A 14182-nucleotide genomic window follows, 5' to 3' on the forward strand; every position below is an offset into this window, starting at 1 on the left:
GCATCCCACTGCGCCCACCGTTCATGTGGGGCAGCACCCAGCTGCTACAAAACACCGACCCTAAGGGCTCCTTCCCCAGCGTGTGGGGTCTCCTGGCCGTGGCAAGAGCCCGGATCCATCTCCAGGAGGCCAGATCGGGCAACACGGGGCACTCGCTTTCCCCCACCCTGCTCCCTGCAGGAGGCTGGGGGGTGCTGGGTCCCTCCGAGCGCTCCGGGAGCGCTGCGCATTCCCACAGGCTGTGTACACACCGGTGCCATATGACAACAGGCACTGGCACCGGCGCCACCGACATGCAGAGGGATGGATGGGGATGGGGCAGCAGCTGTGTTTGCCGTGAGAGGCGACTGCCGGCCGGGCGCCGTGGGCCAGCGCCCCGGATGGCGCCGAGACAGAGCAGCCAGCGCCCCTGTGCCACCCATAGGTGCCCTGGTGGGACACCGAGCTGTCCCTCCAGCCGAGCTGGGACGCAGCTACAGGTGGGCATTGGGAGAGCTGAACCAGAAGGCCAACAAGGTGGGGGCTGTTCTCTGGTACAGCCTCTGGCAAGGGTTCTATGGTGACCCAACAAGGGTCTAGGGTCTGTAGGGCCACCAGCCCACGGTGTGAGAGCACCCCGCTCAGGATGTGGATGTGGCTCAGGTCTGTCCTGCTCACAGGTGTGGCGTGATGTGAACTCAGGCCACGGGGCAGTGTCCTTCCTCTCCGTGCTCGGTGCTCAGAGAGGCCCTGGGGGGGGTGCAGAGAGGATGAGCAAGGAGGAACGCACTTTCCCTAAAGGAGAAGATGCTGGCTGCTCCCTGAGCATGCCTTGGGGATGCAGCAGCCACAGCCTGGCCACCCTGGCATGCCGGCCATCCCGTCCAGCCCAGCCCAGCACCCCGTTACGTGGCTCTCCCCGCTGGAACGTGGCACCGGGGCACCGGTCCTTTCCCTAGGGACACCTCGCGGAGGGCTGAGCACGGTGCCACTCCCCGGTGCGGGGAATGCAGGCCAGCGCTGCCTCGGCCAGTTCTATTTTCGGATGCGGTGATTAACCCCGCACATTAATTACAGGTGCTCCATCCCCACAGCAACCCCACAGCCCCTGGGCTGTGGGCGTCTATAGGGCAAGGGCCCCTCGGCCCCAAGATGCCCAGGATGCGGGTGACGGATGGAGAGGGGAGCACCGGTGGCCCCCAGGAGCTGCCACCCCTTGGATGTCACCTCCACCTGGGCACTGATGAAAGGTGGCCGAGGGGAGGTTTGGGGCCGGGAGGCTGCTATAAGGGAGCCCAGGACCTTTGATGTGCAGAGCCCCCCCCCGCCCCCCGGCCCCGCTGATTGCTTTAGCGGGTTTAGTGCCCGCTGCTCCCCCGAGCAGGCTGCCGGGCCGGGCTATCAGGCGCTGACAAGCTGCTAAAGGGCCCGGCTCCCATTTTAGATGCAAATGACCCTGCAATTGTGGACTGGGAGGGAGGAGAATCCCCAAATCACCCTCGGTGGAAGCAGACCTGGCCGCAGACAAAAAGGTTCCCAGGCCGCTTGAGCGGCCCCTTAATCTGCCCATTGATGCCTCAAGTGCAGGGCATCAGCAGCCTCGGCATTCCCGCAAACCAGCCCAGTTTTTGGAAACCCCCATTCCCGGAGGCGTCTCCTGCCGCCCCCCCCCGGCCGCATGTCCCCCTGCCTGACACTAATGGCCCCGGGGCAGGCGGCTTTGAAGTGCATCAGATTGGGCTGACGGGGAGGTGCCGCCGCTAAAGCTGCTCCCGGAGGGGCTTGGGGAGGCAAAACCCCACTGAAGGCTGAGTGGGGCACGGGTGGAGCCCCGCAGTGTCCCCCGGTGTGCCCCAAGTCCCCATGCCCGCCCGGCCCCATTTGGGCAAACTGGAACAGATTCAGCGTGCCAAACCCCAGTTTGAGTCACTGGACTCAGCTGGGAGTCACGAGCTCACTCAGGCAATAGGGTTTTAGGGCCACCTGCCCAGGGAATGTCCCCCTGGTCCCCTGCACCCCACAGTGTATAGGGAAGGCAGGAGCGAGGCAGGAGCCCCCAGTGCCCCGCACGGTCACTCATGGTCACCGCCACTTTCCAAAACAAGGAGGCACACGGGCAGGTGCACGGGGCACGGTGTCCGTCCTGGCAAAACCGCTTTGTTGTGCTTTGATGTCGGTGGAAAATTCCCTGTTTGGCTGGAAATCTGGGGGGGGACGAGGAACCCAACGCCGGTTACGCTCAGCGAGGAACTAAACGCGTGTTTTGCTGGAAAGAATTTTCCTCTCCCGACTGGGGAGGTGACATCCGAACCTTATTTTCCTTTCCACGCTGGGACACGTGCCAGCGTCACCGAGCGGTCCCCAGGGCCTGGAGGAGCCACGGGATGGGGCGGCTGCGCCGAGCCCCTCACCACCAGTGGCCCCGAGGTGCAGCGGTGCAAAAGGAGCCGGGGAAAATGGAAGCATCTGGAGGCGGTGTTTGGGCTTGGGGCTGTTTGCCTGTAGCCCGAACGCGCGCCGAGATCAGGCATGGAGCCGGCTCAGCTGTGGGTTTTAAAACAGCAGCGCCTTGCCTGCCAAGGACCCTCCTCCCCTCCTCCTCCGGCACGGGCTGGGTGGATCCTGGCCCCGCTGTGCACCTTGTGCTGCTGGCGAGGCGCTGCGTACCTGTCCGGCTCCGCTCCAGCGCCCGGCGCTGCGGGGCTGGGAGGCAGGGAGGGGTGCGCTACCCACACCCGCTGCACGCCTGGCCACGGGGACAAGGAGCCCGCGGCCGCCCCTGGGTGCCATCCGGCCAGGGGACGCCGCTCCCTGCGAAGCTGCTTCCTCCGGGCAGCCCGCTGGGCCACAGCCCTGGAGTGCTGTGTCCTGGGGAGCAAGGAGGGTTCGTGCCCTCCTTAGCGCTGAGACCCCCTTGGGGTTACAGGGGGAGCCCTCGGGAGAGTGTGGCACACACGCGGCTGTCCCCTTTGAGATGGGGTGGGGAGGAGCATCCCCATCTCCTGGCATTGCCCCCAGCTGGGGGGGTCCCAGGAACCCTTGGATTCAGTGTGGTGGTCTCCAATTTGGGACCAATGTTGGAGAGATGTTTTCGGTTCCCCCTGTGCCTGCTTCCCGCGGGGTACGAGGTGAGGGCAGGAGCGAGTGGGTGTAGCTGCACCAGGGCCACACACGGAGCGAGGAGCAGAGCCGGGTGTGCGGGCTGGGGGTGGGAAGGCTCCAGATTTCCCCTGATCCCCCACCACGGGGACTGCCCTGCTGCCGCACGGCTTGTGACCAAAACCCTCGCAGCTGGTGCAGGGCCTGAGGACAGCACCCGGTGCCCACCAGGGCTGGGCTGTCAGTAGGAGGCTGCACAGAGACCCCTTTTCTCCATCCCTCTCCTGCCCAGATTTCCATTCGTAGACCCAGAGCACCAGAGGTCCCCTCCATCCCCAGTGCGCACCAGCACCACCGGTGCGAGCAGGGTAGGTCAGGCAGCTGGTTCTCCTCGGGTGACTCATTCTGCCAAGGCATTCACCATATTTCAGGGCTTTTGGTTTGTATGAGAAAAAAAGACCAGGGTGCACGAAAGTTTCTTTGTGAGCTGGTCTGCAGGCACTGGAGGGGATCCTCCTGCTTGCTCACACTCTGTTTTTGACACTCTTTTGTAAAAAAAAAAAAAAAAAAAAAAAAAAAAAAAGGAAAGAAACAGGGAGAAAAGAAACATTTTTAATAAAAAATTATTTATATGGGGGAAAACAGGCAATTAAGCAAAATGTTTTGTTGTGGTTTAAAGACAAAAAGCTAAAGACCCCCCTGGTCCATCCTACCCACCCCTGGCTGTACGCCACGAGTGCCCGGGCCCTGCAAGAGGCAGCTCCCCCTGCTTTGCCTCCTCCTTCACCCCCAGTGCCTTCGGCCAGGCGTTGGTGAAGGGGACAGGGGACACATGGGGCCACCATGCCCACGTGCTGCTGGCCCCGTGGGGCCGTGCCCGCCCCAGCACTGCTGCCCGGCCCGTCCCGGCTCTGGCCGCGGCTCCGGCGTGGTTTCGCTGCTGCGTTTGCTCGCAGGGTTATCTGCTCCGGAGCTCGTGTTGGTTTTGGCATGCAGCGCCGGGACCACACCTACTATTTAAATACCACAGCCAAGGGCTCTGAGGGAGGAAAAAAAAAAAAAAAAGAAAGAAAACGACTATGAAATATTTGTTGCGGTTTGGAGATACATACACGCACACACAACACAAACACCCCAGCCCGGCACCAGATCGCTGGCAGCTGAGGAAGGAAGACTTGGGCTATGATTGTCTTCAAAACCACCCTGGCAGCAGAGTTTGCTGAAGGGAAACCCTTTGGGCCAAAATTAGCCCCTGCCACATGCCAAGCCAGAGCCTGCTCTCACCCGGGCTGGGGAAGCCGGGGCCAGGGAGCTGCGCCAGCCCTTCCCGGGTGGCTGCCGGGGGCCGGGGAGCGGGCGGATGGAAATCCCCGGGGAGGCAGCCCTCCTGGGGATGGGGGGGCTTTCCCTCCGCCGTGCCTTGGAAGAGCAGGTCCTGTCCTGGATGTGCCCATGGGGGCGGCTGTGTCACCTCCAGCACATTCCTGCTGGGGGATGGAGCCGGGCAGTGCGGCCGCTCAGTGCTGGCGGGGACAAAACAGGCACCGAGCAGCCCAGGGAGGGCTGGAAACACAGAGGACGGGTGCCCCACGGGAGCAGGCGGGGAGAGGTCAAAAACCAGCCTGGTTTTGGGACAGGGGACCAGAGGGGGCACCTGGGATAAGACAGGACGGGCCTGGCGATGTGGTGGAGGATGGGAAGCGGTGCTGCTTACAGCTCACCCCTGCTCGGCTCGCCCCGTGTGGCCGTGCCGCAGCGGGCGGCCAGGCCGGCCGGAGCAGGTGGATTACTGCCACCTTCCTTTCCCTGGGCTCCTTCCCGGAGAAGTTTTCCCGATGATCTCACTGGATGCACATTTCTAAATTGTTTGCTAGATTGTTTCATCATCGGAGGTCAATTAAAGAGAAGGCGAGTTCCTGTCGCTCCGCTCCTAACCCCTTCGCTGCCAGATCCCCAGAACAAAAGGAGGAATTGGGCTTGGGCTCGGGCAGCTTGTATTCCCATTCGATCACTTCCAACGAGAGAGCAGGTCTATTTTGGAGCTGGCATTCCCAGGGGACCAGCTCGCCGGCGCAGCAGCGCGTGAGTGAAAAAAAAATAAAAAAATCCACCCCTTTGTCACTGCAAACCTATTTACTAACAGGGAGGCTGGGTAATTAAACACCACTTCCCGAAGCACAGCCACGCAGCTTTACGAGCAGCCCCAGCCGAGGATGCGCTTTCGCTCCCTCGTCCCCCGGGGCTGTCCTGTCCGTGCGTCCGTCCTTGGTCCCTGCCTGCTCCCCCGGTGCTGTGCACCGGGGCCGTGTCCGGCGCCTGGCGGCGGTGCCGGTGACTCACGGCGGTGCCCGTTCGCTCAGCCCCGTGCCACACCTCCCGTCGGAAAGTTATTGCCGTGCCACCGCCGCCGCCACCGCGGTGCCCCGCGTACCGCAGCCACGCCTGCGCGCAGCCGGGGTGGCGCTGGGCTGGGGAACGTCGTGTCCCCGCACGGAGCAGGAGGGACGAGCACGGGGATCCGCTCCTGCACTTTCCCTGGCTTAGTGTGTGTATGGGAAAGGGAGGTTAGAAGGAAAGCACGGGTTAATTGGAGGCTGAATCCCTTGTAGCATCGCCGGCGATGAGGGACGGAGGCTGCTCAGAAAAGAGTGGCTGAGATTGGATTATTCGAAAACATGAAATTATTTTGAAATTGTCTGAAATTGCTCATACGTGATGTGTAACTATCAGACCCCAGCCTGAGAGGTCACAGCACACAACCCCTGAGCCATGCGGCCGTGCCCTTCCCACAAACAGCAATGCCCACTGCGAAACTCCCAACACAACCCGCCGGCACTGCGTGCTGGGGCTTCTTCTTGGAGACTAAAACAGAAAAGCTGGGGAAAAATATCCTCCCTTCCTCCCGGCCTTCCCTGTTTATCACCAACAAGCAGAAAACGGCAATCCCTCCTTTTTCCCCAGGCATGCTGGGGTGCCACAGCTCCTCTCTGCCACTCTTTTCGGTGGCAGCCCCAAGGGACGGCTCCTTGTGGCGGTGCTGGGCGGCAGGATGCGGCCCCGTGAGCACACCAGTTCACACGTGAGGATGTCACTGCGAGGGCTGGATGTCTCGAGCCTGTCATGTCGACGGCGCGGTGCCTTGTGGCTCGGGCCGTCTCCCGGCACCCTCCAGGTGTGACGTCCCCTGCGAGCGCCCAGCTGCCGGGGGAAGACCCCGTCCATCGCTGGCCCCCGCGGCTCCACGCGGGGCCCGGTGCTTTCAGCTTTCCTGTAGCAGTGAAAGTTAAGCCGTGGAGGAAAAACGTTGCTGTATGTTATAGAGGAAGAGAGGTAAAAAGGGCAGGAAATTTGCACCATGTCCATTTCCCCTTGGCCCCGGGCCGCTGCTCATTCCGGATTTGGGATTTGCGTAGGCAGAGTTAAAAATAACAGGGGTATATAAAGAAAGACTCGCAAGGCTGTGCTGGCCCCATAACAGCCAGCCCAGCAGCCCCAGCCACCAGGGCACAGCCAGGGCTCGGGCCGGGAGCGGGCGGAGATCAAAGCGGGATGCGGGATGCGGGATGCGGGATGCGGGATGCGGGATGCGGGATGTTGGATGTTGGATGTGGGATGTGGGATGTGGGACGTGGGATGTGGGATGTGGTTCAGTGGGGCTGGAGCGTGTGCTGAGAGCAGTGGGCACCCAGCTCTGGCAGCTGCAGGACCTGGCGAACTGCAGGGCTGGTGGCTCTGCCCCCATGCCCGCCGGGTCACCCCTGGGGTGCGCTGGCACTCGGGGAGCACCCGTGGGAGACAGGGACATGTGTGCTCCTGTGGACAGACATCTCCCCAAGCCCTGTCCCCCCACAGCGTTGGTTGTGCGGTGACACTGGGAGGGACCTGAACCAGCTGCCCCAGCCGGGGGACACGGGGGGGGACCCTCTGTGGTGCCGAGGCACTGACACCCCCCCAGACCCCCAGTCCCGGTCGTGCGCCCCGGTGCTCCCCGTGCCGGGGCAGGCAGGGCGGACACGGCAGCTCGCTGGGCCGGTGCAAACGAATCTGCCCTCTGTGCCCTGATAACATTGTGTTTGTTGCAGAGCGGGAAGAGCCTGCCAGCACACGATAAGAGCAGATGACTTTATTCTGGACCCGCTCCGGATTGAATTATGCTTTAATTTCATTTTCGGTTCCTCTTTTCTTTCCAGGAGGGGAAGGGGGCTTGGGGGAGACGGGGGGCAGGTTTGGGGGCTCCTGGACCCTTCCCCAGGCAGGCCGGCCCTAAGCAGAGGGGAGGACAGGGAGCAACACCCAGCCAGGTCCGCTTTGTGCTCTCGGGAAGCCGCCCCCCACATGTCCCACCAGCCCGGGGTGCTCCGCTACCTGCGTCCCCACAGCACCTCCCCGCGGGACCCCTCCTGTGCCCTGGGGGCTCCAGGTTTGCCTCCCTCAAAGGCAGAAGCTCCCTGGGCTGTGATGCTGTGGGCGGTGCTATAGGGACTCTGAGGTTCCCCGTAGGAGGGGGGGCACTGTGGATGCCCCAAAACGGAGTCCCTGGGTTTGCCCCAGCCCCCCAGCCCCAGTTGAAGGGCACAAGAGGAGACACAGTGCCGCTGTCATCCAGCACCGGGTGTTTTCTGCATCTCCCGAGGTCTCTCACGGCAATCTGGGCACCGATGCCATCTCTGGAAGTGCCACCAGCCCCCTGCGCCCGCCAGCACCCCTCGCTGCCATCCGTCCCAGCGGGATGTGCCCGGAGCAGGGACAACCCTTAACCCTTTCCTCCTGGGCCCTCGCCTCGGCGCGCAGCCCTCCCCACCCGCTGTTTGCTCTCCCGCTGAGCTGCTGTTTGATCTTGTCTGATGCCATCTACTTTTACAGCCTGCTGCAGCCGCGCGAGAGATAATTCGCGTTTCCTAAACGGGCTTCTGTCAACAGCGGGCTGCGCGCACGCCGTCTGCCTCCGGCCGAGCCCGTTCGCCTCCGACTAGCCCCAGCGGAGGCTCCCGGTGCACAGAGCCCTGCCGTGCCCTCATCCCGCTCCCCGTGCTGTCAGTCCTCGTAGTGTTGGTTTTCGGGCATGGTGCTGCTCCCCTCCATGCTGGCCCTCCTGCCCGAGCATAAGCACCGAGGGTTTCCTGGGGAATACCTTGCATTTGCACGAAATATTGGCTGTAAAAATGAGCCTGACCTGCTGGCGACACCTCTCTCAAAATACACCAGCGCTGCACGGATGCAGCCAGCAAAACCGCCCGGAAAGGGGGAAAACCAAGTGGACCTTGTGCCTGTCTCCTCTGGCATCTGCTCTCACTTATCTGTAAAAGTTTGGGGCAGGAACTGCCTCGCTATTAATTATTATTTGGACAAGAAACAAATAATGGGATTAGCCGGCGACTTAAATAAGCTGCTCTGGGGGCCAGGCTAGCAGGGATTTCAGGTGATGCCCACATACTTCTTGGCTTCCTCAGTTCAGAGGCAGCTTTTTCAGAGGACGGGCTCCGCAGCCCATGCGTTTCGACCCGCTGGGTGGCATTACCAAACCTGCTGCCTCGCCGGGCTGAGCCCCAGCGCGTGCTCTGGAAACGAGGGCAGGGATTCTTGGTAAAAGGGGGAAGATTTAAATCGTTGTTGTTCCACTGGATTACTGAAATAATTTATTGCAACGCTCCACCCTTATAATTAAAGCGCGGTGATGAAAGCAACTGGTAGGGTGGCTTTGGATCCAGCAGCAGTGCGTGTGTGTGTGTGTGTGTGTGCGCGCCTCACCTTCGGTGTTTATATTTGTTTTTTTGTTTTTTTTTAAATCGACTCCTCGCTTCTGAATAGCAAAGGGCAGCAGCCTGAGTTCTTAGAAAGGTATCTGGAGATGGAAAGCCCCAGAAAGCATGGAGACGGGCTCAGGGAGATAAGGGCTATTGCTTCTTGACAAACGCAACAGTAACCGGGCCATTCCTGGTACTGCCTGGAGGGAGGCCAAGTGGAGGAGGTCTCCCAGCGGGACGGCACAGAGGCCCTGGAGGAGGCTGCCCGGTGCCCGGGCTCCCCGTGCCGTGTGCCTGCTCGATGTCTGGGAGCAGGGCACCCGTGTGTCTCCTGTGAGGGGGAACACCCTGCTCCCCTCGCAGCCCCCACTGCGGGAAGCTCTCAGGTGGACAGCACCGTGCAGGGGCTCCTTGGGGTGGGCAGGGTGGCACCGCCGCCCCCTGCCCTCCATGGCAGGGCACAGGGGCCTCGGCCGTGCCGTCGGTCCCTAGGCAGGGCAGGCAAACGTCCCGTGGGGGCTGCGGGGCGAGATGAGGCGAGGCAGGCAGGGTGCCAGCCCCCCGGCAGGGGCGGCCGGGTGGTTATCTCTGCTCGCACACGCACCCTGCGCGCAGCCAGATGGCAGCTGCTGCGCTCTGGGCTGCTGATTGCCCCGCCGACGGCACCGGTGTGGGGGGACGCGGCCTCACCGACGCCGTTACACGAAGCGGGCGGCAGTGGGGGCACAGCACCCCGCGGTGCTGCCTCCCACCCCAGCACCGGCACCCATCGTGGCGGCACCTTTGCTCGGCGTTTTTCGGCACGACCACCGTGCCCGGCTCGCCGGCCCAGGCACCCACTCGTGTCCACGCACAGCGGCGTGGAACAGCCAGAGGGGTGTGGGTACCCCCTGTGGGGCAGGGACACCCCGGCCTTTGCGCTCCCCGCTCACCCCGTGGGCAGCGCATGGAGAGCCCCCAGGGACCCAATCCAGCACCCTGCTGGCCCGCGGCGTCCTGGGACCCCCAGCCCGGGACCCCCCCGTTCCCATAGCGGGGCAGGGACCCCCCCACCTGGCCGTGCTCTCCGGGCACCGGCATCCCCGGGCAGAGACCGGGCCCGGGACATGGATACATGGATAGGGACCGGGACCGGGGACACGGGCGTGGATAGGGACGGGGACTGGGACCCCCACCCGGTCCCGTCGGGGCACCCCCACGAGGGGGCGTGGCTAAACATGAGGGGGGCGTGTCCACAGCCCTGCCAAAGCCAATGGGCTGGCCCGGCGGTGAATATCAATGCACGGCGGGCCAATGGGGGCGCAGCCATGCTGTTAACAGCTTAGGGGCGCGGGGCGGCGCAGAGCAGCGCTGCCGCCGCCGCGGGGAGCGGAGCCGGGCCCCGCGCACCGCGCTCCCCCCCCCCCCCAGCCCGCCCCGGCCCCGCTCCCGGTGCCCGGTCCCGGCCCGCCATGGCGGCGGCCGTGGACGAGAGCACCCTGCCCTCCATCTCCACTTTCGCCAGCCTGCTGCCGCTGGAGGAGCGCCCGGCCGATATGCTCCACGTAAGCACCGGGGAAAGGGGTGGGGGTGGGGGGGGAACGGGGTGGGGGGTGGGGGCACCGGGCTCGGTGCTCAGCCCCACCGCCGAGCCCCCTTCCAGCCGTCGGAGGGCGCCCCGGGGGTGGCGGTGCCGCCCCGGCGGAGGGGTTGGGGGTCCCGGTGTACCGGCGGGGGGGGGGGCTGCCGCCGGCCCTGACGCCCCTCTCCCCGCAGAGGATGCTGCAGCAGGACGGCCCCGCCGCCGTCAAGCGGGAGGAGGACGACTTGGGGAAGTTCGTGGATTTGGATTTCATCCTGGCGCACACCAGCAGCGGCGGGCAGGGACCGCCCGGCCCCAACTACCCCCTGCCCGAGACCCCGGAGAGCTGCGGCACCACGTACGACAGCGACGGCTCCTACCCGGCTCCGGGCAAGTTCCCGGCTCCTTACCCCGAGGGCCAGGGCCACAGCTACGTGGCTGAGCTGCTTACCCCGGACCTGCCCGGCCACTGCGACCTGCAGCGGAGGGAGTACACGGAGCTGCGGGTGCCCGGCGGCCCCCACCACCATCACCACCACCACCACCACCCGCCCCTCCACCCGGCCCTGAGCCGCCCGCTGCCCCTGGACCCCTCGCAGCCCTTCGGGCCCCGCATCAAGAAGGAGCAGCCCGAGGAGCGAGCCTGCATGCTGGGGATGCCCGGTGGCGACTACCTGGGGCCGGGCGGCGGCGAGCACAAGCCCCCCCGCATGGCGCCGGGCCCGGTGCCGGGGCCACCGCTGCCTTACCCGGGCTTCGCCCACGGCCGTCTGGGCCCCCCCGAGGAGCCTCTGCCCGGCACCGACCCCCACCTCCTGGCCGACCTGCCGCCCCACTACGCCGTGGCCCCGCACCGCTACGCGCCCCACTTCGCCCCCCAGCCGCCGCCGCAGTTTCATGGACACTTCAGTGTTTTCAGGGAGCCCCTCAAGGGGCCGGGGCCGGGCCCGGGGGGGCTGCCGGGGTTGCTGGTTACACCGCCCAACTCCCCGGTGCTGGAGTATTTCCCAGCCGGGGCCCCCCCCGAGGACTGCAAGCCCAAGCGTGGCCGCCGCTCCTGGGCGCGCAAGCGGACGGCGACCCACAACTGTGAATACCCGGGCTGCGGCAAGACCTACACCAAGAGCTCCCACCTCAAGGCGCACATGCGGACGCACACGGGTAAGGGAGCCCCGAGGGGGCGGCCGGGGGTCGGGGCAGGCTCGGGATGTGCATGGAGAGGGGCTGGGGGACCACGGTGTGGGGCGGGCGCAGCCCCGGAGCAGTGTGGTGGGAGCGGGGTTGATGGCGCCGGGGACACCCGCGGGGTCCCCGCTGTAGGGGGGCACCGAGGGGATGCCCTGCTGTCGGTTTGGGTGTGTTTGAGGGATCCCCCAGTCCTCTGGGCTGTTTATGGGGTCCCCGCGGTGGGGCCGGACTGTGGTGGGCAGTGAAGATCAGGGAGACCCTGCAGCCTGCACTGGGGGATATGTGGGGTCAGGGGTGCTCAGGACCCCGTAGTGGGGCTGGGCAGGGGCGTACAGAGATCGGGGCACGCAGTGAGATGTCCCCTGGGGTATAGGGTTCCCCAAACGGCCGCATGGATAAGCCCCGCAGCCGGGCTGAGGATGAGCGGGGAGGGGGCCCCAAGGTGGGCTGGGGGGGTACTGGTGAGGCCCCCCCAGCGGAGCTGGGGTGTGGTGGTACATGGTGAGGATCCGCAGCAGGGACAGGCAGGGGAGCAGCCGCAGCTTGAAGCGGGGCAGAGGCACATGGGGTAGGGGTGTGCAGGGGCACGCAGGGTAGCAGTGGGAAAAGTGACAAGATGGGGGACAAAAAGGGGTCAGGTGAAAATGGGGGTCAGGGGAAGGTGCACGGCAGGGTTCCCCTCCAGAGCGAGCATAGGGTGGTGGGCAGGGATCCCTCGAAACGCAGGGAGGGCCGGGCAGGAGGACAAGGGTGAAGGCCCGTGGAGGGTTGGGACCCCCCGTGCCCGCTGACCCCCTTCTTCCCCGCAGGCGAGAAGCCCTACCACTGCACCTGGGAAGGCTGTGGCTGGAAGTTCGCCCGCTCCGACGAGCTGACCCGCCACTACCGCAAGCACACGGGGCACCGGCCCTTCCAGTGCCACCTCTGCGAGCGGGCTTTCTCCCGCTCCGACCACCTCGCCCTCCACATGAAGCGGCACATGTGAGCGGTGGGCCGCGGCCGCGCTCAGCCTCCCCCCCTCCCCAGGAGCAGCTCCTCACGGTGTAAATAGCGTCGGGCCGGTGCTGGGGAGCAGCCCAGCCCTTCTCCGCTTGTAGCTGATAACTCCTCTTCTCCTCCTGCCCCCGCTGTGAGAGCTGGGCTCGGCTGCGTGCTGGGGAAGGAAGGGCTGCTTTTTGGGGTGGAGGTGGGGAGCAGGGCTGCGGGGAGCGGAGCGTCTCCTGCCCGGGAACCACTGGAGGGTCTGGTGCAGCAGGGGTCTGTCCCCAGAGCTCCTAGCTTGTATTTGGCAACAGCTTTAAAAAAAAATTAAAAAAAACTCCTCCCTGATCCTGGCACCCCCCTCCACCCCCGGCACCGGGGACTGTGGTGGCTGACAGCGGCCAAGCTCCTGCTGGAGACCTGTGTCCTGTGGCTCTGCTCTGCTTGGTTGAGGCCTTCAGAACAAACCCCCTGGCCCAAAAGCCCTGAGAGGACAGGGCGAGGGTGGGATCTAATCATGGCTCATGGGTGGAAAGGTTTGTAGGGGTCAGCAGCGCAGCATCACCTCGCACAGAGAGTGAGGGATGCTCCCGATGCCAGCTTGGGACCCTGCTGGGCTGTCCCGTCGTGGGTGATCCCACAGTTCTCTGCCTGGGAGCCCGAAATGGCTCTCATCTCATGGTCTGCTTTAATTTTTGTTCTTCCCCTCAGGATGACACCAGGTACTGCTGCAGCTGCCTTCCCCATGCTGCTTTTTTTAAACTTAGTGTGTAAAGGACAGTGAGTCCAGCTATGAATGCCCAGGTCTCTGCTATACTTGAAACTTTCTTAAAGGGAAAAAAAAAGAGAACTCAGAAGAAAATGAGTCTTTTTATGTGCAGCTTCTGCAAAGCGAGTTGTAAATTAAACAAAGCAGTAATATATAATGTTTCTGTTTTTTAATATATTTTTTTTTCTTCCGGCTGGGAACACAGGAGAGTCTCGGCTTTGGGAAGTGCACTGTTCCCGTCTGTGTATATTGTTAATTAACATTTCTCTGCTTGGGCACGTTAGGTCTCTCGCACTCTGAAATGTTACTTTTCTTTATATGCAAACTGTTGAAATATTGTGATCTGCTGTATAATAAATAAACAAGATGTAAACTTGAAAGAGCCAGGAGAGTTTACTTTAAAGCTTTCTTCTAAGAGGAGTGGGTGAGGCTGGGCTTGCTTGTCAGTAAATATTTACATCGATGTTCATTTCTGCTTAAGTTAGCTGCGGAGGATCGATGGGGGAACGCCCAAGCCTCGGCATCCGAGCGGCATCTCCTGTGCAACAGCTCTTGAGTCACCCCACTTCCCCGTGCCTCAGTTTCCCTAATCTGCAGATGGGGCAATTGCGGCACAGGGATGGCGTGACCGGTCCTGCGGTGAGTCACCGCCGAGGGGAATGGCAGCCGAAACCTTACGGCGGCCTCGCCGGCCCTGGCGCCTTCCCTCGGCGCTCCGTCCCGCTGTCCCCTGCAGCAGGAGCTGTGTGGCACGAGCTGTGCCATCCCCACCAGAAGGTCTGTGCTGGCCACTTGGCCCCCTGTGCAGTCCCTCCTGTCCTCCCCCCTGGCGCTCAGGTGCTGAGGCTTCCTGGTGCTAAT

The 14182-nt window shown here is 63.6% G+C and overlaps 1 protein-coding gene across 1 annotated transcript; it reads left to right on the forward strand.

The window, feature by feature from the left end:
* Positions 1-10273: 10273 nt before the first annotated feature.
* Positions 10274-12556, forward strand: LOC118243710 (Krueppel-like factor 2). Its single transcript, XM_035538030.1, has 3 exons — positions 10274-10366; positions 10578-11544; positions 12381-12556. The coding sequence occupies exons 1-3, from the start codon at positions 10274-10276 to the stop codon at positions 12554-12556; spliced, it is 1236 nt and encodes a 411-aa protein (XP_035393923.1).
* Positions 12557-14182: the final 1626 nt, after the last annotated feature.

Source organism: Cygnus atratus, chromosome 8 (genome assembly GCF_013377495.2).
Source record: "Cygnus atratus isolate AKBS03 ecotype Queensland, Australia chromosome 8, CAtr_DNAZoo_HiC_assembly, whole genome shotgun sequence".
Lineage (NCBI taxonomy): Eukaryota > Metazoa > Chordata > Aves > Anseriformes > Anatidae > Cygnus > Cygnus atratus.